The sequence below is a fragment of the Amblyomma mixtum genome, chromosome 6, assembly GCF_055824585.1.
Source record: "Amblyomma mixtum isolate Tamu chromosome 6, ASM5582458v1, whole genome shotgun sequence".
Classification (NCBI taxonomy): domain Eukaryota; kingdom Metazoa; phylum Arthropoda; class Arachnida; order Ixodida; family Ixodidae; genus Amblyomma; species Amblyomma mixtum.
In genome coordinates this window covers 135,024,056-135,046,263 of record NC_143017.1, presented here as the reverse complement: position 1 = coordinate 135,046,263, position 22,208 = coordinate 135,024,056, and the positions used below count along the sequence as shown (strand labels likewise).

Here is a 22,208-nt window from a genome sequence, read left to right as displayed (position 1 = left end):
AAAATAATAACAGCGAACGTTATGCCTTGAGCAAGGCATTGAAACCGAGCGTTCATGGTTCGACAGAGGCGGCGCACAGCAATGCGCTTCGTCTAGCTGATGTGTACAGTCAAGCCGGAATGAAATGCGAACAGCACCTGGGAACAAAAAAAAATGGTACTTATATACAGTTTCAGCTGCAGCGCAATACTAGCCCGATTGGGGAAGAAACCCCAACACCGAGGCTTCCTCCTCGGAGTGGATGCCCTATTCAAATCCCGTCAATAATGACTGATCTGCCTAAACGATGACAAGTCCTCTTGTTGAAACGCTGGCAAGCGCCCTGAGGCTTCCTTCCTTGTTCAGTGGGTTTGTGAGAAACATTAGGAATTAAGAACTAAAGCGATGGGAGAACGACAAACTGTTTCCAGTGTCCTTAAAAAAAATTGGCAGTGGCTTAGTTCGGCTATGCCAGGATATACGTATCGAAAGTTAGGACGAGCGCAACGACCAGGCACGAGGCAAGCGATGTGACGTCACACCAAACGGCGGCGTCCGCCAGCTGCGGCGGTTGCTAGGCAACGGCTCAAGGCCGGTCTCTGTACCTCCTCGGAGCACCGCCACAGCGAAATCGCAAGTTCGTGGCCAATGTAGCTTTCGCTACAAAACAGCTCGCAGTTATCACCCTCTACCTTTTTTTTACAAACTTCCCCGTTCTGGTTTCTTGCATACTTACTGGTTCTGTAGTCTTTCCTCCGCTATGAGCCAACGCTCTCTGAATATTTTCGCTGTCCATCCCCTTTCGTCCAGTTTCCGCAGGCGTTCTTCACAAACTTTACCGGGTGCTTCCCGTACTTTAAACGATGACCTGGCCATGTTGCCGCGTACTGCATCACTCGTGGTTTTGTAGTGAGTACCTAATGTGCCAACGGCTGTGTGGTGTCTTTTTAGCCCCGACTGAAATATATATATGCTTCTTCCATCTCTCGTCCCCAGAGGATTTGGTAGGATCCGTTTTTATTGCAGTCATTCTCTTGTTGACATTTCATGCAATATTCTATGCTATTAAGAACTGCCTTCATAGTAGATTTGTTTCATACATGCCTGTATTTATTTTCCTAATAACTGTACCTAGTCGCTTACTTTCTGTGAACTTTCATTTGTCTTCCTTTTTCTTTTTTTTTTCTTTTTTTTCCCTGAGAGCTGTGTACAATTAACTTAGAACAATTTTCTCTTGCTGTATGTCATGCTGCCATGTAGAAAAGGGCCGTGGGCCTAGTCAAGCCCATAAAGAGGCTTTTTGTCCACGACCCTCAGCATTTTTGCGATGCTGAAATAAAGATTTGATTTGATTGATTTGATTTGATTTGATTTGCTTCGCGTCGTTTCTTTCTGCATCCGTCACTCTGCTGCCGAAAAGAGCTGGTGCTGCCAGTTCAGAGGTTACGAAAGCGCCTTTTGTGGTGCGGCATCGCCGCACGCGATGCGGACTTCCGATTAATCCTCACCAAATAAAACAAGTGCTCGACCAGAACGCAGTATAAAACAAAAGTAATCGCCAAATTCCCCCTCTGTGCGAAATTTGATCGCAAACGGGGCAGCCGTTTAGCTTAGAGAAGCATCCTTCGTTTTCTCTGAGCCACGCAACAGCCGGTATTGGTAGTTGCTTATCGTTTCCGGCGACGTCCTGTTACCTCTGAGCTGCCTGCCTTACCTGCACTGTCTTGCTGCGCGCTTCGTCTCTCGGCCGGCTCTTTCGGAGGCGCCGGTGGCGGTACCGCACTGGACGCCGGCTTCGCTCGGTCCGGAGACACCGCCGGCAACGGAGACAACGGAGCGGTCTCTGAGGTGCGCGTAGGGTCGGCTGGTGCCGTCGAGTCGAGTCGCTCCACGGGACTGCGAGCGAGTGGCGTCGGTTGCTCGGTGGGGATCGAGAGTTCGCCCGACTGAAGCTTGGATGGTACATCCTCGACGGAGGGGGCCTTTGAGGCTCGCTTGTGTTTGGCCTCGTCGTGAGGCGTTTGCGACGAAGAGGATCCCGCAGTCGTGCGTCTAGTAGAAGAGGCGGCTGGGCTGGCATGGTCTCTGTCCTTGCGGCGGGAACGTCGGTGCGACGCGCGGGAACTCGACCGGTGGAGGGAGGATGACCGCACCGCGAAGGGCGACTTCGACGGGGTAGCTTCTGTGGCATCGGCAGCGTCCTGACGCGTGGCTTCCGGAGACGTCGGAGCCTCGACCTTGTCGGCCCGGACGGAGTCCGACATCGCGCGGCCCAGGTTTGACCTCTCTCTGTTAGCGGAGAAAATAGTAATTCGCTACATGCAGTCTGTATAGTTTCGTGGTTACTTTCTGTTAGCGGAGGAAATTGTAACTTATTGCATGCAGACTGCGTGGTTTCATGGTTACGTGCCCAGGAAGAAGCGACATCGTGATCGAATAGTCTTCGCTCGGGTAGTCATCGTCATTCATAGTTGTTGCATATTATGCACAGCAGCGGGTCACATACGTATAGATCGCCACCATTAGTATAAAAGCTTACTCTAATAGGGGGTCGGCCGCGGTGGCTCAGTGGTTACGGCATTCGGCTGCTGACCCGAAAGACGCGGGTTCGATCCCGGGCACGGCGGCCGAATTTCGATGAAGGCGAAATTCTAGAGGCCCGTGTGCTGTGCGATGTCAGTGCACGTTAAAGAACCCCAGGTGGTCGAAATTTCCGGAGCCCTTCACTACGGCGTCCCTCATAGCCTGAGGTGTTTTGGGACGTTAAACCCCGATAAATAAAACCTAATAGGGGGTCGTTGTTGTTCTTATGTTTGTTTATGTAATGAGGAACAGTCTTGAGCAAACACTTTTGATCCCGCTTCATTTTTCATATAACAGTTGTCATGTGCGTCGCAAAGAACGTGAAATGGGTGCCTTTCCGTACGAAATATAATGGCATATCGTGCCACTTTACATTGGGTTGTTTATTCTTTCAGCGCCTCTTCAGCAATCACGCTGCTAATCGCATCGGACTGCGTCGGCAGTCATCTTTACAATTGAGGATGACATCGTAATGTTTCGGGTTAAAAGGGCGGGTCTCTCAAGTATTTTAGAAACGGCAACATCCGTTTAGAGGCCCAGTTATATACCTTTCGTAAACGGGAAATGCTTCCGTGCTCTTTGAGAGGTTAGGAACTCACATGACTCTTACTCCTGACGAAACCAAATTTGGCGTTTTACATTGATCAGTGACTCGTATTTTCATTGCTGTGTTCCTTCTAGACCAAACGGCGTTCTGTTGAGCAACGGTTCTCGTTTTGAGACGCTTCGAATTGAAACAGTGAGGTTGCTGCAGAAAACAACGAATGGTCACGAAAATGCGAAAGTCAGCACGACGTGCTAAATGACGGCTTATTGCTAGGCGGGCAGTTACGTCGTAGACATCGCGCCGAACCGAGCTGCAGCATTGTGTAGAATTCACGAAGGCCCTTTGTCGCGATTAACTGGTGTACTGTAAAACGTCACTGAAGCGTACATTCCAACCTTCAGGAAGTACACTCGTCATTGCGACCGAGCGTTTATCCGTACGAGTAATGTAACCACAAATCGCGCTGTTCTTTATTTCTTAGATATATGTCTGACGAGAACGGTGTTGGTACAGTCGACAATCGCGAAGCAATTATATTCGTTTTATACAGGCGACGATACAGGAGGCCGCTATGGTGCTCTACTGTTGCTTCCTCGGTGACTCGCTTCTGGAGCAGAGCAGCTTCTTACCTGCAGGTTTTCTGCCGTTCAATCGTTGACAGCGGACGGCGAGGAAAGTGTGACCGGTCAGCGTCAGGGTTGTTCTTCTTCCTCCTTGATTCTCTATAGCAGTAGCGCGTGTACGCCCACGAAGGGAAAGAGAAAAATGTTTTATTTTCACATATTTTTAATGCTATATTTATTGCCTCAGGGCATAAAAGTGGTATGTAATGGATCAGTGAACCCTTGTCTCAGCCTCATCTGCGTCACTACTGAATTCGGGGCGGGTTTCTGGAACACCTTGCCGTCCTTCCTCAGAAAGCTCATAGCTTTGAGCATCGTGTTCCCTATTCGCTGCACAACGCCGAGGAGGTAGAAGTGTGGTCACCCCAACGTACGTAAAGCTAAATTCTTGAGGACAACAACAACAACAACAACAAATTAGGCGATAGATTGAAGCTTCGGAGGCGTCACGCTCTTGCGTCACACTCTAAAAAAGAAAGGAGTAAAAAGGGAGTAAGCTCTCTTCTATAGGGCACTAGTGCCTTAGCTTATACTCGCTTTTTACTCCCGTATAGGCGTATTCGTGTTTAGAGTACACCATGGTCTTTTGCCACCGGCTTTCCCATTGCATCTCAGGGGGCGAAGTTACGCATCCATTTTATTCTGGAGTACTGATGTTGACCGCTTCACATCGTACGAAATGGGTACCAAGCAATCTCCACTCTCCAACACCAGCGGCAGCTGGCTTCCTCATCTGCTGTCAATCTCCCATCAAACCGCGCCTTTTGCGACACGCTGTCCGCTCTCGGATTAAAGTGGACCCGAAAGCAGTGAAGGCAATTTTAGCGCGATCAGGTCTCGGTTGCACTGCACTGTTTCAGCCAGCCGGCGCTGACTCACACGATCTAAGCGTGGTTCTTAGCACTTTTGAGAAATCATGCGCGCCAGATGGTCTCCCTATCTGCCGCCCTTTCTTTCAGCCACTCAACTCTGGCTGGTAAAGAACCCGTAGTGGGAAAGGGGTAGCACTTGTTGCTGCGCTGTGTATATAAAAGAACAAAGTGTGTCACGTCAGCCGCTCGGCATGCGTGTGCCCCCAAGTACGCCAGGCACGACAACAGCCCCTATTCCAAGGCTAACAGCCCACTATCTGTTTCATCGCGGTAATCAATACCGCGATGAACCTCCGATAACAACCCGACAATGGCGCCGAAAATGGTAGCGCCGCGCATAAATTTCGCCCGCTGCCGCGTTCCCCGAGAGCCGCGATGCCAGATTATTCCACGACCAGTCTGCGCACGGCCCGCGTGCATTATCACGTGACTGGGCGCATGCGATGAGCGCCGGCAAGCCGTAAATCACGGCCGCATTAGACGCCCGCTGTGTCCGTGTTGGAATCGCCGGCGCGCCGTTGCATCTTTTCCCCAAACGCTGGTCGCTATAGCCTACACACTCTTCGACCCTTACCGCGGACGCCCATGCATCGTGTGTGATTGCCGTCGAGGCTGCTGGATGTGTATGTGTGTGCGCGCACAGTTTCTTCTGCTGAAGGCAAGCAGCCACGGGCTTCGCGTAATTGCATGAGCTGCGGCATGTAAACACAAGCCCCCCTCCCTCCCCTCCAGCTTCCCTTCTCTCCACCGGCTGCCGTAACGTTAAGTGCAGACACACACATTCTACCGGCCTTGTGTGTGTATGTTCGAAGTACAGGTTGATGCAAAAGCGCTGGATGAGCTCCCCGCTTCTCCGCCGGCAGCTGGAGACGCAGGTGGAGGACGGGGGACGGCACGCGCCCGTTTGCACAGATCGCAGGAGGAGGGCCCCGTTTTTTTTTGTTTTTTGTTTTTTGTTCTCAAAGCAAGCAAGCGAACGGCGCTGTCTCTCTGACGTCTTAATGCACCCGTCTGGATTGCGCTCACGTTTTCCCCCTTGTCGTCGGCGGCAATCAAAGCGCGCGGCCAACTCGCTGAAGAAACCGACCCTCGAGGCTCGGGTAATTCGGCGATGCCGATCTCGACGAATGACGCGAACCGCGCGCGGGCAGAGCAGTCATCAATGCGAGTCGTGTAGGGGCGACCTCCTCTTTCCCCCGCCCCTCGTGTGTGGAGTTTGGTCTAACCATTAGTACGCGGCAGTTGCGTGGGCTTGAAGTGTGCTGCGGGTGACGCGGGTTCTCCGGCACTACATCAGCGTGCGGTTAAGCTGGCTGCGCTAACACCTAGTCGCGGATTCCTAGGTTAAGCGTAACTATACTGCGCTTAATTGGTAGGCACGCAGCCATTATTTGATGCTGCTGTTACGTGCCTCGAAGGTGTCCGGACGCCAGCAACTCACGACCCTAATCTGGACTTTGCCTTAGGTAACTTTTTTTTAGGAAATTTCGCCCTGCGACTACACGGTAATACGTATGTAGGCATGTGCTTTACCAGTATGCATTTTTTTTTTTTACAGTGCAGATTTCCTCGTTCTCCGTGTTGTCCATACGGCTACTGTAGACAGACTTTGCCAGCGCTGTTTGTTTGTGAGATGACTGCTCGATTGAATTGCACCTTAGCTATCGCGATTGGTCAGCTTAGGGACGCCGAACTAATCGCAGTCCCGATTTACCTACGGATCTCAGATTCCGGCCCTTGACGAAGGTATTCAGGTTCCGCTAACACAAACACGGAGGAACAGAACAGGTCGGAGATACTATAGTGGATAGTGAATCCCATGCACCATGTTGTGTATGGCGCGCATGACGCCGCGCTGTGACATTTTTCAAGCGCAGCAACTTCGAAAAATGTCACAGTACGGCGTTGTGCGTGCCAGGCAGAACATGCAACTTCGAAAAATGTCACAGCACGGCGTTGTGCGTGCCAGGCAGAACATGCAACTTCGAAAAATGTCACAACACGGCGTTGTGCGGGCCAGGCAGAACATGCAACTTCGAAAAATGTCACAGCACGGCGTTGTGCGTGCCAGGCAGAATATGCAACTTCGAAAAATGTCACAGCACGGCGTTGTGCGTGCCAGGCAGAATATGCAACTTCGAAAAATGTCGCGCCACCTGGCCCATCAAAACGCCTTGTTGATGTGCTATGGAAACCACGACCGTGGCCGCCGCGGTGGCTCGGTGGTTACGGCGCTCGGCTGCTGACCCGAAGGACGCGAGTTCGATCCCAGCCGCAGCGGTCGAACTTCGATGGAGGCGAAATGCTGGAGGCCCGTGTACTGTGCGATGTCAGTGCACGTTAAAGAACCCAAGGCGGTAGAAATTTCTGGAACCCTTCATTACGGCGTCCCTCATAGCCTGAGTCGCTTTGGAACGTTAAACCCCATAAAACCAGAACGAGTTGCACGGTTTACCGATGCACGTGAAACGCCGGACATACGACGCATAGATCGCGTGTGAATAACTACGGCAAAGAAGGTCACGTTTTAACGGAGAACGACTTGCTTCATACCGCATAATTAGCCGCGATTGCATCGCGAACAGGCTTGAATGCAATGTCGGAGCAACGCAAAATATGAACGTAGTAGGATGCAAACTTGGGCGAGCTGGTATAAACTCCAAATACGGAACACCTATATGGGAGCGAAAAAGGAGTGATGTAGAAGAACTTCTTGCTGGGCGAGTTGGGGCATAGCTTTCTTGGGATGACGTTGCGCACAGCTTCCACCCTCGTCGTTCGATGACGTTCTACGTCACATCAGCGGTAATTCAGGACGTGCTACGCCCACCGCTTAAGAACGTGGGTGGCGCCGGTGAACACTCCCAAGGTTAGGCTATTTCTAAACATAAATACCCCCGAAAGCAGAAGATTTAACCGCCGTCGCCCTAGCTCAGCGGTAGAGCACCGGACGTGTAATTCGGAGGTCGTGGATTCGGATCCCACCGGCGGCATGTGGTTGTTTTTTCTTCTGCTTTTCTAATCAATTAGCTTTAAGCGATAACACATTCCGTAATATTCTAAATCGAACAACAGCACAACATAAATAAATAAAATAAAAAGAAATCCCCTCCTTCCCTTGGTTTCTGTGGCTGTTGGCTTCTCTCATATTTATAACGAGCCCCTCATTCCCCTTCCTTTGTTTGCTTAATACACAGAAAGAGGAAGAAGACAGAAAGAGCGCTCTTTTTGTCTTCTGCCTCTTCCTGTGTATGTTTGTTCGTGTGCGCAACGCCATCCCAAAAAAGGGAGTGAACTGGCCTCTAGCCGACTACGTTTTATAAATGGAGTGCGCTAGAAGACATTTTATTCCCTTTTTTACTCCTTTCGGTTTAGAGTAGTGCATACTGGGTGGAACAGCGCAGCCGTACAAAAGACATACAGAAGAATGAAGCAACACAGAGAGCGCTCGTCTGCGTTTTATGCTGTCTGTCTTTCGTCCGGCTTCGCTGTTTCACCCAGTTCGCAAAATATTAAGAAATGCGATTGTGCGCAGCAACGCAAAAGTTTTTTTTTAGTGATGACAGGGATTTCCTTAAGGGGCGCAGCGCTTGGGGGGACGCACTGTTCTTCTTCTTCTTCTTCTTCTTCTTCTTCTTCTTCTTCTTCTTCTTCTTCTTCTTCTTCTTCTTCTTCTTCTTCTTCTTCTTCTTCTTCTTCTTCTTCTTCTTCTTCTTCTTCTTCTTCTTCTTCTTCTTCTTCCTCTTCTTCTTCTTCTTCTCCTTCTTCTTCTACTTCTTCTTCTTCTTCTCCTTCTTCTTCTCGTTCTTCTTCCTAGCCTGCATTCGTAAATGGCAAGCGCATGCAGGACTAATGGTTGACCACAGGTATAGTTGTCTTTCACTTCTCACTTCAATTCTGTTTAGTGGCCAAAGTAATACGAAAACGAACATTTTATTAACACGCACCTAGCAATTGCTTTTCAGGTATGAGCAAGAAGCTTTTTTTCTCTCTCTCTGTAAATAATTTCCCTCCATAAAATGAGCCAAGAAACATGGCCCTTTCAATGCCTTATCGGCTTCGATAAGAAGGTAAGAATGAATTCGGTTCCGAAGTGTGAAGCATGGGCGCTTCGTTTATGCAGGGTGTTGCACTTATACTTTCATCATCATCATCATCATCATCAGCCTGACTACACCCACTGCAGGGCAAAGGCCTCTCCCATGTCTCTCCAATTAACCCTGTCCTTTGTCAGTTGTCGCCACTGTATCCCCGCACTCATCCGCCCACCTAACTTTCTGCCGTCCCCTGCTACGTTTGCTTTCTCTTGGAATCCACTCCGTTACCCTTAAGGACCAGCGGTTATCTTGCCTTCGCATTACATGCCCTGCCCAAGCCCATTTCTTCCTCTTGATTTCAACTAAGATGTCATTAACCCGCGTTTGTTCCCTCACCCACTCCGCCCGCTTTCGATCGCTTAACGTTACACCTATCATTTTCCTTTCCATAGCTCGCTGCGTTGTTCTCAACTTAAGCTGAACCCTCTTTGTTAGCCTCCACGTTTCTGCCCCATAGGTGAGTACCGGTAGGACACAGCTGTTGTATACTTTTCTCTTCAGGGATATTGGTAAGCTACCATTCATGATCTGAGAGAATCTGCCATATGCGCTCCACCCCATTCTTATTCTTCTAGTTATTTCCCTCTCATGATCCGGATCTGCGGTCACTACCTGCCCTAAATAGACATATTCTCTTACTACTTCCAGCACCTCGCTACCAATGGCGAACTGCTGTTCCCTTGCTAGGCTGCTGTTGAACGTTACTTTGGTTTTCTGCATGTTAATTCTTAGCCCAACCGTTCTGCTCTGCCTGTCTAACTTATTGATCATGCTTTGCAGTTCTTGTCCAGAGTGGCTTAGCAAGGCAATGTCATCAGCGAATCGCAAATTACTCAGGTATTCTCCATTAACTCTTATCCCCAACTGTTCCCATTCCAGACCCCGGAATACCTCCTGTAAGCAGGCAGTGAAGAGCATTGGCGAGATCGTGTCTCCCTGCCTGACACCTTTCCGTATTGGAATTTTATTGCTGACTTTATGGAGAACTGTAGTAGCTGTGCAATCGTTATAAATATCTTCCAATATTTGCACATAACACTCTTCTACACCCTGATTCCGCAATGCCTGCATGACAGCTGAGGTTTCCACTGAGTCAAATGCTTTCTCGTAATCAATGAAGGCTATATATAGGGGTTGGTTATATTCTGCGCATTTCTCTATCACCTGATTGATAGTGTGAATGTGATCTATTGTCGAGTATCCTTTACGATACACAGTTTTAAAAAATAGGCTTTTTGAGCTAGAGGAGCGCATTCTTCGGCATAGCATTTTCAGCGGTGTAGTACATCAGAATACATCTAAAACGCGCGAACTAGCAGGTTGGTTAACTAATATTGAATAATTAACTTTTTAACTATTACTGTTAGGCTCCTAAATTATGAGATGCATGCAGCCGACCGTAAGTAATATTCATATCAGTTTCTAGAATTTAGAAAACGCTGCTACCCTCGGCGCTGTGGTCGGTATTATATATGGATATTACTTACGGGGGCCTACACGTCTCAGTAATTAAGAAGCCTAACAGTAATTGTTAAAAAGTTAACAATTCAATTTTAGTTAACCAGCCTGCTAAATAGCACGTCTTAGCAGTATTCTGGTGCACTGAGTGCTCACAATGCTATGCCGAAGAAAGCGCTCTTGTAACTCAAAAATCCGATTTTTAAAAACTAAAATCTTTAGTGCAACACCCTGTATACTTACCTATACACCTCGCATTCAGAGACAAAGTCCTGCACGTCAGTAGCCACTAAGACAGTCAGCAGAGTGGCAGACAGGGCAGCATGTTGACCGTCGACCGATCTAGACGGCGGGCGAGCCCAACGCGCTAGTTGAGCAGTTGCTACACAGGGGTGAACTTGTAGGTAAGCTGCCCGCATCCATACAAGAGCCGTTATCGTCTGAAGATGCTGTAGTGCTTGCATTCATCTGGCGTTCCCATCTATCAATTGGCCCTCATTATTTGTTTTTTTTTTTCCTGCCGAGTCATAATAGTCAGGATTTTTGTTTTCTTCAGACGCCCGCTGCTCGTTTCTCGTCACGGCTTTGAAATGAGGGCTAGTGGTCCCGACATTTTCGCCACTAAGCTCCCTAGGATTGCTCAAATTAGCGACGGCAGACGTGTGATTAAGTGATGTTTCGTCTTCGCGTGTCCGTGTTTCGGTTAATTGGTTGTCCTGTGGATTGCGTGAGGAGGATGACGCAATTAGTCAACATATTTTCTTCCTAATTTCTTCCTATATTCTTTTATGGCCCTCCTCATTTGGTATTTAAGTCCCCTCGCATGTGTGCCGCTGCTGCCAAGTGGCATGCTCACCTTCTGATTGGGCCTGCTTTCTGTTTAATGATTTCGATCGACGAATCGGCGAGATTTCGTCAGTTGATGATGACTTGAATGTTACTCGATGGCATACTACGAGCATAGCTGCAGCTTTTGCGATATCGCGTGCGTCGTGTTATTCATTGCCAGCGGATACAAAGACGTTGTTTCTGGACATGATCTGACCTTGCGGCGTTCATCGGTTTTATCTGGTATGCATGCAGCTGAATGAAATGGCCACAGTCTAATTTGCGAAGTGATACAGTGCGATACAGACCGGACACAATGAGAGATGCGGAAGAGCGCTGACTCTTGAATTAACATTTATTTCCTAGAGCAAGCGGCAGCAGTAACGGGGTGGGCCACACCTTTAGCGAACAGGCTAACTTGAAAAAAAAGTTAAAACAAAAATATCCCAGACTTATAATCGTCGCCTGGGATGCACAAGTGACAACAGCGTGCTAGTGTTCTCAGCAACGTGTAAGAGCCACGTACCGCGTTGTCTGTGGTGCACAACAGCCCCAAAATAATTTCCGCATTCAGTGAACGCCGCGATGGCTGAGAGGTAGGGCACCGGATTCGCTTGAAAGAGGGCCGCGGTGCGAATCCGAATCCTGGCACCTCGCCATTGTCCACCAGATCAAAATATGAAATTAGAGTATCGATGGAATGCCATATTTATAGGCCTGGGATGCAACCTGATCCCGGCGACCACAGCTGGCAAGGCGCCCTCTCATCAGAACAGGATTTTGGCACCATGGTTTAGTACTTGTCCACCACCCCCTTTATGAATACACCAATTAACCACTAGCCCTAAGTCCCCAAAGGCTGCGGAGCAACTGACCAAAGGCGGTCGGACCTGTGACGCTGCGGAGGGTGATAGGAATCTCTGGTTCCGGACAAACCGCCATTGGAAACTTAACCTAGCAGTGTTTAATGCTAGAACCTCATGTAGTGAGGATAGCCTAGAAATTCTGTTTGAGGAACTTTAAATGGGATGTGATAGGGTGAGTTTAGGAGGGTGGATGAAGTGTCAAAGTGCGGGTACATACTGTCCTATCGCGGCTTATCGGACCGGTGAGAGCTGGATGTGGAATTTTTTGAATAATAATAATAATAATAATAATAATAATAATAATAATAATAATAATAATAATAATAATAATAATAATAATAATAATAATAAAGAAAGTAATAAAATCACAATCAAAGGATGCTAGGCAAGAACACACTATCTCTAAAATACTGTTCACAACATGATTAAGAGTTGGGGCAGAAGTTAATAGAGAATACCTTAGTAATCGCCGATTTGCGAACGACGTCGCCTCGCTAAGTAACTCAGGAGGCGAATTGAAAAGCATGATCGAGGACGTAGAGAGGCAAAACAGGCCAGTGGGCCTAAAAATTAATACGAAAGATCTAAAGTAATGTTCAACACTCTCAGATGGGGGCAGCAGATTACGACAGGCAGCGAAGCATCGGAAATTGTCAGGGAGCACATCTACTTAGGCCAGGTAGCAACCGCTGACTCTAACGACGAGAACGAAACAGTTATAAAATAAAATTAAGGTGGAGCGCATTTGACAGGCACTGTCAGCTAATGAATAACACCTTACCAATAACCATGAAAAGGAAAGTACTCGCCAATGTACTCACAAACGAGGCGGAAACTTGGAGGGTTAAAGTGAGGACAGCGCAGCGAGCAATAGAAAGGAAGATGATAAGTGTGACGTTAAGAGGCAGTAAAAAAGCAGAATAGGTCAAGGAACAGACGCGAGTTAATGATGTCCTAGTTCAAATCGAGAAGAACAAATATGGCCGGGGGCAGGACATGTAATGCGAATCAAGATAAACAATGGGCCCTTAGGGTAACTGAATGAATTCGAAGAGAGTGCAAGCGCAGCAGATGGCGGCAGAAAATTAGGTGGGCCGTTGAGATCAGGATGTTTGCAGGGATAAGGTTGCCGCAGCTGGCGCAATAGTGGATAAACCGGAGGGATATAGGAGAGCCAGTGCACGCAGTTAGGTTGTTGTTGATGACGATGATGAATTATCGATTACTCATTTCGTTAATTTGGTCGCCTACTGTTGCTTGATACGGCTAAAAGGTGGGAGAGCTGATCAACCTCGGAAGCCGCTGTTTTGAGTACTGAAGGGTCAAGGGCACCTTAATCGTAAGAAACATCATGATGTTCGTGCAATAATTCTGTGGTTCATGCGCCACGTTACTGTGCTCACAGAAGCTGGAACAGTGACTTTTTCTTCAAGCCTTTAATAACACATATCACTGTTTTTTTCTTGTTTTCTCAGGTGCTTAAACTTCCAGGCCTCCTTGTGAGGAGCGACCTTAAAGCGCTCAAAGGAGCAGATGCTGGAAATATTTACAAAAAATGTGCATAAGGTTTGGTTTTTCGTGGCACGAATTTTAAGAGAGCGGAGCCATATGCCTGCTGCCCATGACCACTGCGCATGCCACCCAGCTGGTCCTGCTAAAACTAGCAAATGACAAGCTGCCCTGCAGCCTGATACAACGCCGCGGCCGTGCCCACCCTACCGCCTTTCGCCGCTAGTGATGCCATCTATGGAACCGCCTGGAAAAGCAGTCTGGCCTGTGGCCTCCGAGATTCGCAATTAGTAAGTGTGAGGACAGCAACCTCTGAGCGCCGTGCATCGCTTTCCTTCTTCGAGGTCGCAGCTGTCGAGTCAAAGCCCGCGCCCTTTTCAGTGCGCCTTGCTCAAAGGACTCATGTATAACTGCTTTGTATTACTGTAATACTTTAGTTTCGAAAGTCCAGGGGGAAGCAATTTAACCTTCTTGACATAGGTACACATGGTGTTTTCTTTTTTCTTTTCAGCCTTCACAGTTTTATTAAAAACGCCGATGAAATATTTTCTATCTTCATTAGTTAATTCTGTGGATATACTTCCTACTGGATGTCTACTGTATGCACTCTTCTTGCTTAACATGGCAGATAGAATGCACCCAGGGGACAAAATTTGTTTTCCCCGGTTTACATTATGATGTGGAGGTTTCAGCGCAGTCGCTTGCTTTCATCTTCTCTGGCGGCTTGAAATGCCCGCTGCAATCTTATTAGCACCGGCCGGTGATAGCAAATCGGGTAAAATCTCAGGGTGGTTCATTCGAGTTGCAACGTGCTTGCAGTGTGCCACAGATTGAGAAAGTAAGGGAGAGAGAGAGACTCTTTAATGGACAGAGAATTTAGCCGGCGTTTAAAAATCGCTGGCATGCTATTCTGCGTAGGGAGGGGAAATTGGGAGATAAAGACAGAAGGAGAGCAGTGTGGAAGAGGTTGATAAGCTTTAAATTCACTTGCACGTTACCTTCATGCATTCTTCATGCAGTGAACTTCGTCAGCCCATTTGTCGGACTATGCACTCCATCATTCCAAAGGTTACATCAATACTCGCCATTGCATCCTTAGTACCCATTTCATGGCCGCATTTTAACTTCGTTTTTTTTTTTTTTTGAGAAAGTAAGGTAAGCAGAGGGAAGCGTGGGCGCAGTGCGCGAGGGGAAAATTACGGAAAAGAGCGCCCGGATCGCATACCAGCGTTAAGTAGAGCGGCGCCATGTTTGTTTTCCTTCCTTCTTGAGGGGCTCAGCAGCTTTATTCCCGGTGAAAGGGGGGAAGTTGACTGTTGTCTATGCTCCTTTGCCACTTCTATTCAAGGCGAATAGCTATTTTCGCCAGACATCGCCTCCTGAGCTCGGTAGAGAGAGGAGAAACGCTTATTTGTAAAAAGGACACCGGAGCGGATTATGGGTGGGTTCCTCAGTCCAAGACTCCAGTGGCTTCCGCCCACGCTTCGGCGATGGCGACGACAGCAACTCCTGGTCTTCAAGGGTGCCTCTGGCTAGCGTCACCTCCCACTGCTGAGCATGTCCATGTGATGTGTGTGAATGTGGGAATACCGCCACACCAGGGGCATGTATCTGCGTATAATGTTGTGTAAATGCAGTGCAGATGGTGGAGATTGGTGAAAGTGAGTGTTTGCATCCGTCTTAGGCGGTAGGAGTCCAGCGGAGAAAGTTTCTTATTTGGCGGGGGGTAGATGCGCCCATTTAAGCGGGGGGTCTCTAGGCGGATTGAAAAATGGGTTGAGAGTGGTGATATATTTGTCGATGCTAGAAGCGTGTCCCACCAGGCATCGGGTCCAAGAGCACCGCCGCTGTGCCGAAGGAGGAAGGAAACGTGGGCCGGAGACGGGGAGTAGGGGAAGTGAAGGAAAAACTGTATTCACATAGTTACATGATTAATTACAATATTTACAAGAGCGGGACTGAGAATGGCTCTCAGTGGAAGGGGAACGTCTTCGTCAACCGTAGTCGACTGGAGCTAGCAGGCTTCTCGGCCACACTCACGGCCGAGTTAAATATCGTCCGGTTTCCCCAGATCCCTGGCTGGGGAATAATGGTCGACGAGCACTGTCCAATCCGATGGACCGAAGGGGACGTTCTTGTCACCACCCACGGCTGGGCAGGTGCGAGCTTTTCCACTCTCCCACAGCTGGGCCGATGAGAGGGGGAGAATGCTGACTCATCCAGCACTGCGGGAAAGGAATCTCCCGAAGTCCTCCAGCAGGGGAATGAACTTGCCTCCCCGCCGATTGCCCAGAACGCGAGTCGGGGACACAGAATTCTTCAATTATCCGCCAGCGTGACCGGCGCCGCCAGGTCACCTCCGCATTCACGGTGGTTGCTCGGACAATAGCTCCTGGGCCTCGCCTGCCTTCGTCGCCGCTGCACTCTGCTCAAGGAATTTCGCTGGGATTACTGCTGACAATGGCCTTTGACATTCCTGCTACACTAATCCGCTGAGGCTCGGAGGGGCATTCCAAGCATCCAACTTCCCATGGTCGTCGCGAGGTTGTCGACCTCGATGAATGTTCACGGTAGCTGCATGATCGGGCCCACGTGGTTCGAGTGGACACAGGTGTGACGGGAACACACAAAGAGAGTTAAGGGGGGGGGGGGGGTAGAAACATAACAGCACGTCCGCCGCCCGAAGAGGTCTCGTAGTGGTTGCAGCCAACGCTGCTGCGCGCAGAGACCTGGAGTTGTGTCCGTTCGGCCTGTGGTCACAGCTGGGCCCAAAGGTTCTTCTTGCTTCGTTGACAGCTGTAACGAGCTCAACCAGCAAAGTCCAAAGCCCAACAAGCAGAAAGCGCCAAACTGACTTCAAGAACTGCCAAGCTGTTTTCGGTCGACAAAGTCTGTTTAGAGAAAATGAGCTGTCGCGTGAAATTTACGTCCTCCTCCGAAAGTTGACATGTTTGACCAAACCAGAATACACAGAGCTTGTTTAGCCAAAAGGGAGGAAAATTTCCTAAAATTTTGGGGGGTGCCGTAGCACGGTGTATGTCACAGAAAGCCACCGCCCGTGAGAGCACAAAGGGAAGGTGGAGCTGCTGAACACACATACAAACAGACAAAAATGATTCTCGCTAAAGCAAAAGAACAATACAAATTTGCATAGCGGAATAACGTCTGGGGAGTCATGAAAGGGCATTACACGGGAAAGCTTCGGCTGAGGCCATCAGCGTTTCCATTACCTCGCACTTTACTGCAACGCATGTAAACTGAGTCCCGCAATGCCAAGCTCCAAAATTTCACTCTCATTTCGCATAGGAGAGTGTAATGAACAAAAGACAAAAACAAGCATTAAACTCAATATGAGATTATGCGTCATATCCGCCCCTTGCGCGGCCGTGGTCCGACAGCTGCTTTAGCAGATAAGACATTACATAATGCTAGGAATTTCAGCTTGCATTTCTGTACAAGAGAGTTAAATGAACAAAAAGAAACAAGCAATAAACTGAATAGGATTATTCCTCGAAACCGTCTAGAAACAACGTTACGATTAGAGGAATTTACTGGTTCCTATTCTTCAGCCGCCCCCTGCGCGGCCGCGGTCGGATTGCTGCTCTAGCAGGTGCAACAGGACACAAGGCTAGGAATTTCAGCTTGGGACCCTTAACTGTTCCTCGTCCAAGTCTCGCTGTTCTGAAGTTTGGCTGACGCTCAGAAAGCAGAATGCGAGAAGGGAACGAACGAGTGCGAATGCCGTGCCAGCGTATCCGTCTCTCTCGGATTGGGTTCGCGCGTGGCGTTCTCTTGGCTTGTGTTCCCACGGGGCGGGTGCGAACTCTTGAGCACCGAGGTGCCAAATTGGGGCGGCTACGCGGTTCGGATTTCAGTCGAGCAGTCAACAAGAGCCGCACTTTCCCTTTAATTAACTCTTCCCGTTTGGCCACCTCTATACGCTGCCGCTCCGTGGAAACCCTCGCTGTTGGTTTGCGGGGCGCGTCACTAGCCATCGCGGAACCGTCACAGGTTAAGTCGTCGGCGTTCGCCTCATTTCCAATTTGTGATCCAGCCTGCTCTGGCTCACTACCGTGAGAGTTTATAAGGGTTACAGGGTCACGTTTGCCCTCTTCACCCGCGTGCTCTGCTGGCGCTGCGAATTCTGGAGCCTTCGAACTGGTGAGGACCTGCGCAGCGTTATCTCCAAGACTAAGGCCCTTTTCTTTGGGCAGCATATCCAAGCGATTTGAGAAAATCGAGGGATACTGCATAGGCAGGTCTTGGGAGACGGCTGCCTCGGTCAGACGCAGCTCGAGCGGGCTCTCGATCGCGACGCGGGCAGTAAGTTGGTCGTGTTGGATACCTTTCCTATCCTTATACTGGCGGTACAGCAGGCCAGAACGGAGCTGGAAAGGTATGTTCTTCCGTGACACACTCATGTCACTTTGGTGACTCAAGTTTCGTAGAGTCTGGTCATTCTCTTGCTCAGCGGTGAACGTTTCTCTGTCCACACGAAGGAGTTCGAGAAAGCCATCTGAGTGGGGCAATGCTAGATTCTTTTTCAGTTCCTCACCTAGCCCCAGCTCATCACTTGCGCCTGCTTTGGAAGACTCACCATAGCCTGCACTACTGTCGGTACTCTTTACCCCTGTGCTAGTAGTGAGTAAGTCCTGGGCTGGCTCGTCATTAGGTAGCGCGGAGCCGTCACGGGTTAAGTCGCCTGCGTTCGTCTCGTCGACAGTTTGCAATAAAGCCTGCTCTAGCTCATCACCGTGAGAATTTACAGGCTTCGGGCTTACAGGTTGAGGTTTGCCCTCTTCAACCACGTGCTCTGCTGGCGCCGCGACCTCACGACCCTTCGAAATGGTAAGGACCCGCGCAGCATTATCTCCAAAACAAAGGCCCTTTTCTTTGGGCAGCATATCCAAGCGATTTGAGAAAATCGAGGGTTGCTGCTTAGGCAGGTTTTGGGAGACGGCTGCACCGGTCAGACGCACCTCGAGCGGGCTCTCGATCGCGACGCTGGCAATGGGCAAAGACACGCTGGTTTCAGTGGAGCATAACTCATTTTCGGGTGTTTGGTCGCGAGCGGCTGTCGTTCCCTGATCGTTGAGCTGATCATTGTTTCGAGGCAGCGCTGAGGCGCATTCCTCGCTTACAATAGAACTTGCAGTTGCCACTTTCAGCGCGCGACTGCTTTCTGGAGGACTACCTTTTTGCGCTGCGCCTACGCCTATCTGGGTTGCAAGGAAAATCTGCGCGGCATCGCGCTTTTCATCTAACGCCGCGCTCTGGCTTGGAGCGCCACAGTCGCTGTCAGGTGGCAGACAACGACGCTCTGTGCCGCAGATTATCACATCAATTTCCCGACTGCCACTGTTCTTCTGAGCAACTACATTGTGCGTAGCTGACCAAGCGAGGCTCTTTGGCTGGTCACTGACGCACTGACGGGAGCGCGGCCCGCTGCTATCACTTCGGCTTTTAGACTCGGTCTGTACGCGAATTCCGAAGTATCGGAAGAGGGCACTTTTGGCTTTGTCGTAGTTTCTGGCATCCTCATCGGACAGTCGCGCTAATACGGCGCTGACATCGCAAGGAAGGATGGCCAGCAACATCATTGACCATTCGCCCTGATCTAGTTCCTCCTCCGCACATACCTGTTCAAAATTCGCGAGGAACGTTCTGAAGCTCTCGCCTCTCTGAAAAGTCCTCAACCGATCTCGGGCCCTTTTCCGTCTGAGAAATTGAGTCGTACGTATGAGCTCCTGCTGCTCTCGTTTACGTAGTTCCTCGAGCTCAGCGCGCCTCTTACGGCATTGCTCCTGCCATTCTTTTTCAACCCTCTCGACCTTCTCCTTGCGTTCTTTTTCAACCCTGTCGGCCTCCTCCTTAGCGTTCCTGATTCCCTCCTGAATGACTTCCCAGGTCTCCAAAATTTTGTCTCCCTTCTCGTTAGCACCACATTCCTTAATAGCCTCAATCAGCTGCGGCTTTCTGTGACTTTTCCTGGCCTCAATACCCAGCTTTTCACACAGCAACATCAACTCTGGCTTCTTTAGTTTGCCCAAATCCATGGCAACTTCCGAACGAGGACTTTCATAAAATAAGCTGCTACGTGAAATGCTTAAGCGAGCACGTGCAGAAAAACAATCTACAGGTAGTGATAAATTTCCAGAGTTATCAAGCCTGGCAGATTCTTAAAGAAAGTCAAGCGCTCACCACTGCTGAAGCCAGGACCAAGCGTGGAAGATCCCGCCGCTGCCAACCAGTTGATATATTTCGCCGATGCTAGAAGCGTGTCCCACCAGCCGTCGGGTCCAAGAGCACCGCCGCTGTGCCGAAGGAGGAAGGAAACGTGGGCCGGAGACGGGGAGTAGGGGAAGTGAAGGAAAAACTGTATTCACATAGTTACATGATTAATTACAATATTTACAAGAGCGGGACTGAGAATGGCTCTCAGTGGAAGGGGAACGTCTTCGTCAACCGTAGTCGACTGGAGCTAGCAGGCTTCTCGGCCACACTCACGGCCGAGTTAAATATCGTCCGGTTTCCCCAGATCCCTGGCTGGGGAATAATGGTCGACGAGCACTGTCCAATCCGATGGACCGAAGGGGACGTTCTTGTCACCACCCACGGCTGGGCAGGTGCGAGCTTTTCCACTCTCCCACAGCTGGGCCGATGAGAGGGGGAGAATGCTGACTCATCCAGCACTGCGGGAAAGGAATCTCCCGAAGTCCTCCAGCAGGGGAATGAACTTGCCTCCCCGCCGATTGCCCAGAACGCGAGTCGGGGACACAGAATTCTTCAATTATCCGCCAGCGTGACCGGCGCCGCCAGGTCGCCTCCGCATTCACGGTGGTTGCTCGGACAATAGCTCCTGGGCCTCGCCTGCCTTCGTCGCCGCTGCACTCTGCTCAAGGAATTTCGCTGGGATTACTGCTGACAATGGCCTTTGACATTCCTGCTACACTAATCCGCTGAGGCTCGGAGGGGCATTCCAAGCATCCAACTTCCCATGGTCGTCGCGAGGTTGTCGACCTCGATGAATGTTCACGGTAGCTGCATGATCGGGCCCACGTGGTCCGAGTGGACACAGGTGTGACGGGAACACACAAAGAGAGTTAAGGGGGGGGGGGGGGGGGTAGAAACATAACAGTGGGTAGAGAATAGAGTCAGTGTGCCGCACTCGGTTGGTATAATCTCGAGCTAGGACATGTGCCGTAATATTGCCATCGAGACCTGAATGTCCTTGGACTCAGCTCTTTAGTATTTCTCCAAGTTCTTATGTTAGGCCCTGGCGAGTAAGATATCGAATAAAGGAACAGAAGGAATGGGGCAGGGTTTTACTTGAAGTCCATCGCATCTCTTCTTCCTCCACATAGCTGCTAGAATTTAACAAACTTTCTTCCATTAAAAGCCACGCACCTGCTTCTTCGAAACGATGGTGTGGCATTAGTTACAGGTTATTTACGGAATATGGTTTAGACAAACTTTTTTTTTTCTGGGAGCTCACAAAATCCGTCGTTCCGCTTCAAGAAGCGGCCTTGCGCATGGCACATGCATCTACACTTCTTAACTGGAAGTCTATGACATGTGCCAGATTGTGGCAGAGGTCACGGTAGCGCGGCAGCGCGAACACCTCTTCGCCGGCTCAGTATACGATGGAAGGCAGTGCGTCTATTACTGTGCTCAGCCTGCGTGCATGGCATTTTTTCCGCTGGGGACGGGCGTTTATGTGGAGAAACCGACTGCAAACATCAGGAATAACCTGATCTGCTCGATTCGAAAGTGGCGTTTGTCATTTGTTCGCATCCGTCGTCACTGCCAAATTGCAGAGGCCGCGCCGGTTTCGCATCTGCACGTCGTGCGAAATGAATGTTTTGTTTGTACTTGTATACTTACTTGCAATGAAGTCAAACAGCAGCATTCGTTCAGAACGATGTAATCTACGGACAGGATTTTGATTAGCATCGTTTAGCTAGAGATGCAGCTGGAATCCCGCGACTAAACTGAGCGACGAGGTTTTAATCGAGCATGCGACGTCGTGCAGCCCTTGGAACCAAACGTGAGGGTTGCATTGCAGAAGCAATAACAGGTAGCCCCTCACAGATTGCATCATCTCAGAAAGGTCTCGTCAGCGCCTCAGGACTGAGAAGTGAAGTAGTGCGAAGCGCAGCTGACGTCCAAACTATCTGTGAGAATACTGATTACCCCCTGGAGACATATTAGTCTAGCCCCAGCCGACGGCGGGTCTCCGTGGTTGCGCCTATACTTTCCCCGTGGAGTCACGCGTAATCAATAGCTCGGGCACGTTACTAATTACGCCCTCCTAGTCATCGCCAACGGCTTGCACACACCTGTCTAACGATTGGTCACGACCGTGAAGGATTCGGGTCGCCTGGGGGAAAGACCGTCGAAAATCCAATCTGAGGAGCTCAGCAATTTTCCCGCCGTCTCATCTCGGGAGCGTACGTCAGTGCGGACAAGAAGAACGGCAAGATAAACGCTCGAATAATCCCCGCGAACTCGCTTTTCTTTTCGATTCACAGTAGTGGGAAGCACGCCTCACTCGTTACGCCGATGCCCCATCAGGAACGCATTAATGTCACGCAAGATTGAGTACGCATTACGCCCGCAGGATAAAAGAGAGAAGCTCGCCTCGCGTCTGCAAGACAAGAGGCGGCAGCGTCCGTCACGAAGAACAACGGGACTCCCATGACGCTCCCCGCAGCAATGCAGGCTGCCGAGGCGGCTGACCTCCAGTTGGGTCGCCCCTTTCCCAAACATCCTTTACCAGGCGGCCCTAGTGGCAGTGACTCAAATCGTTCCCAGTTGAATCAAGTAGCTTCGTTCCTGCTTTTCTA

General features: G+C 49.8%; 1 protein-coding gene and 1 pseudogene across 2 annotated transcripts in view; one reads left to right on the top strand and one right to left on the bottom strand.

Annotated features, from left to right (window-relative positions):
- The window catches only part of LOC149340472 (acetylcholinesterase-1-like), a 32,573-nt gene extending 30,330 nt beyond the window's left edge, over nucleotides 1-2,243 (bottom strand). The window contains exon 1 of the mRNA XM_089550027.1: nucleotides 1,694-2,243. Coding sequence (XP_089406153.1) covers nucleotides 1,694-2,243 — 550 coding nt within the window. The remainder of the gene's footprint in view (nucleotides 1-1,693) is intronic.
- Nucleotides 1-22,208, top strand: part of LOC149340471 (uncharacterized) — a 274,948-nt pseudogene that overhangs the window by 235,502 nt on the left and 17,238 nt on the right. The window lies entirely within an intron of this gene.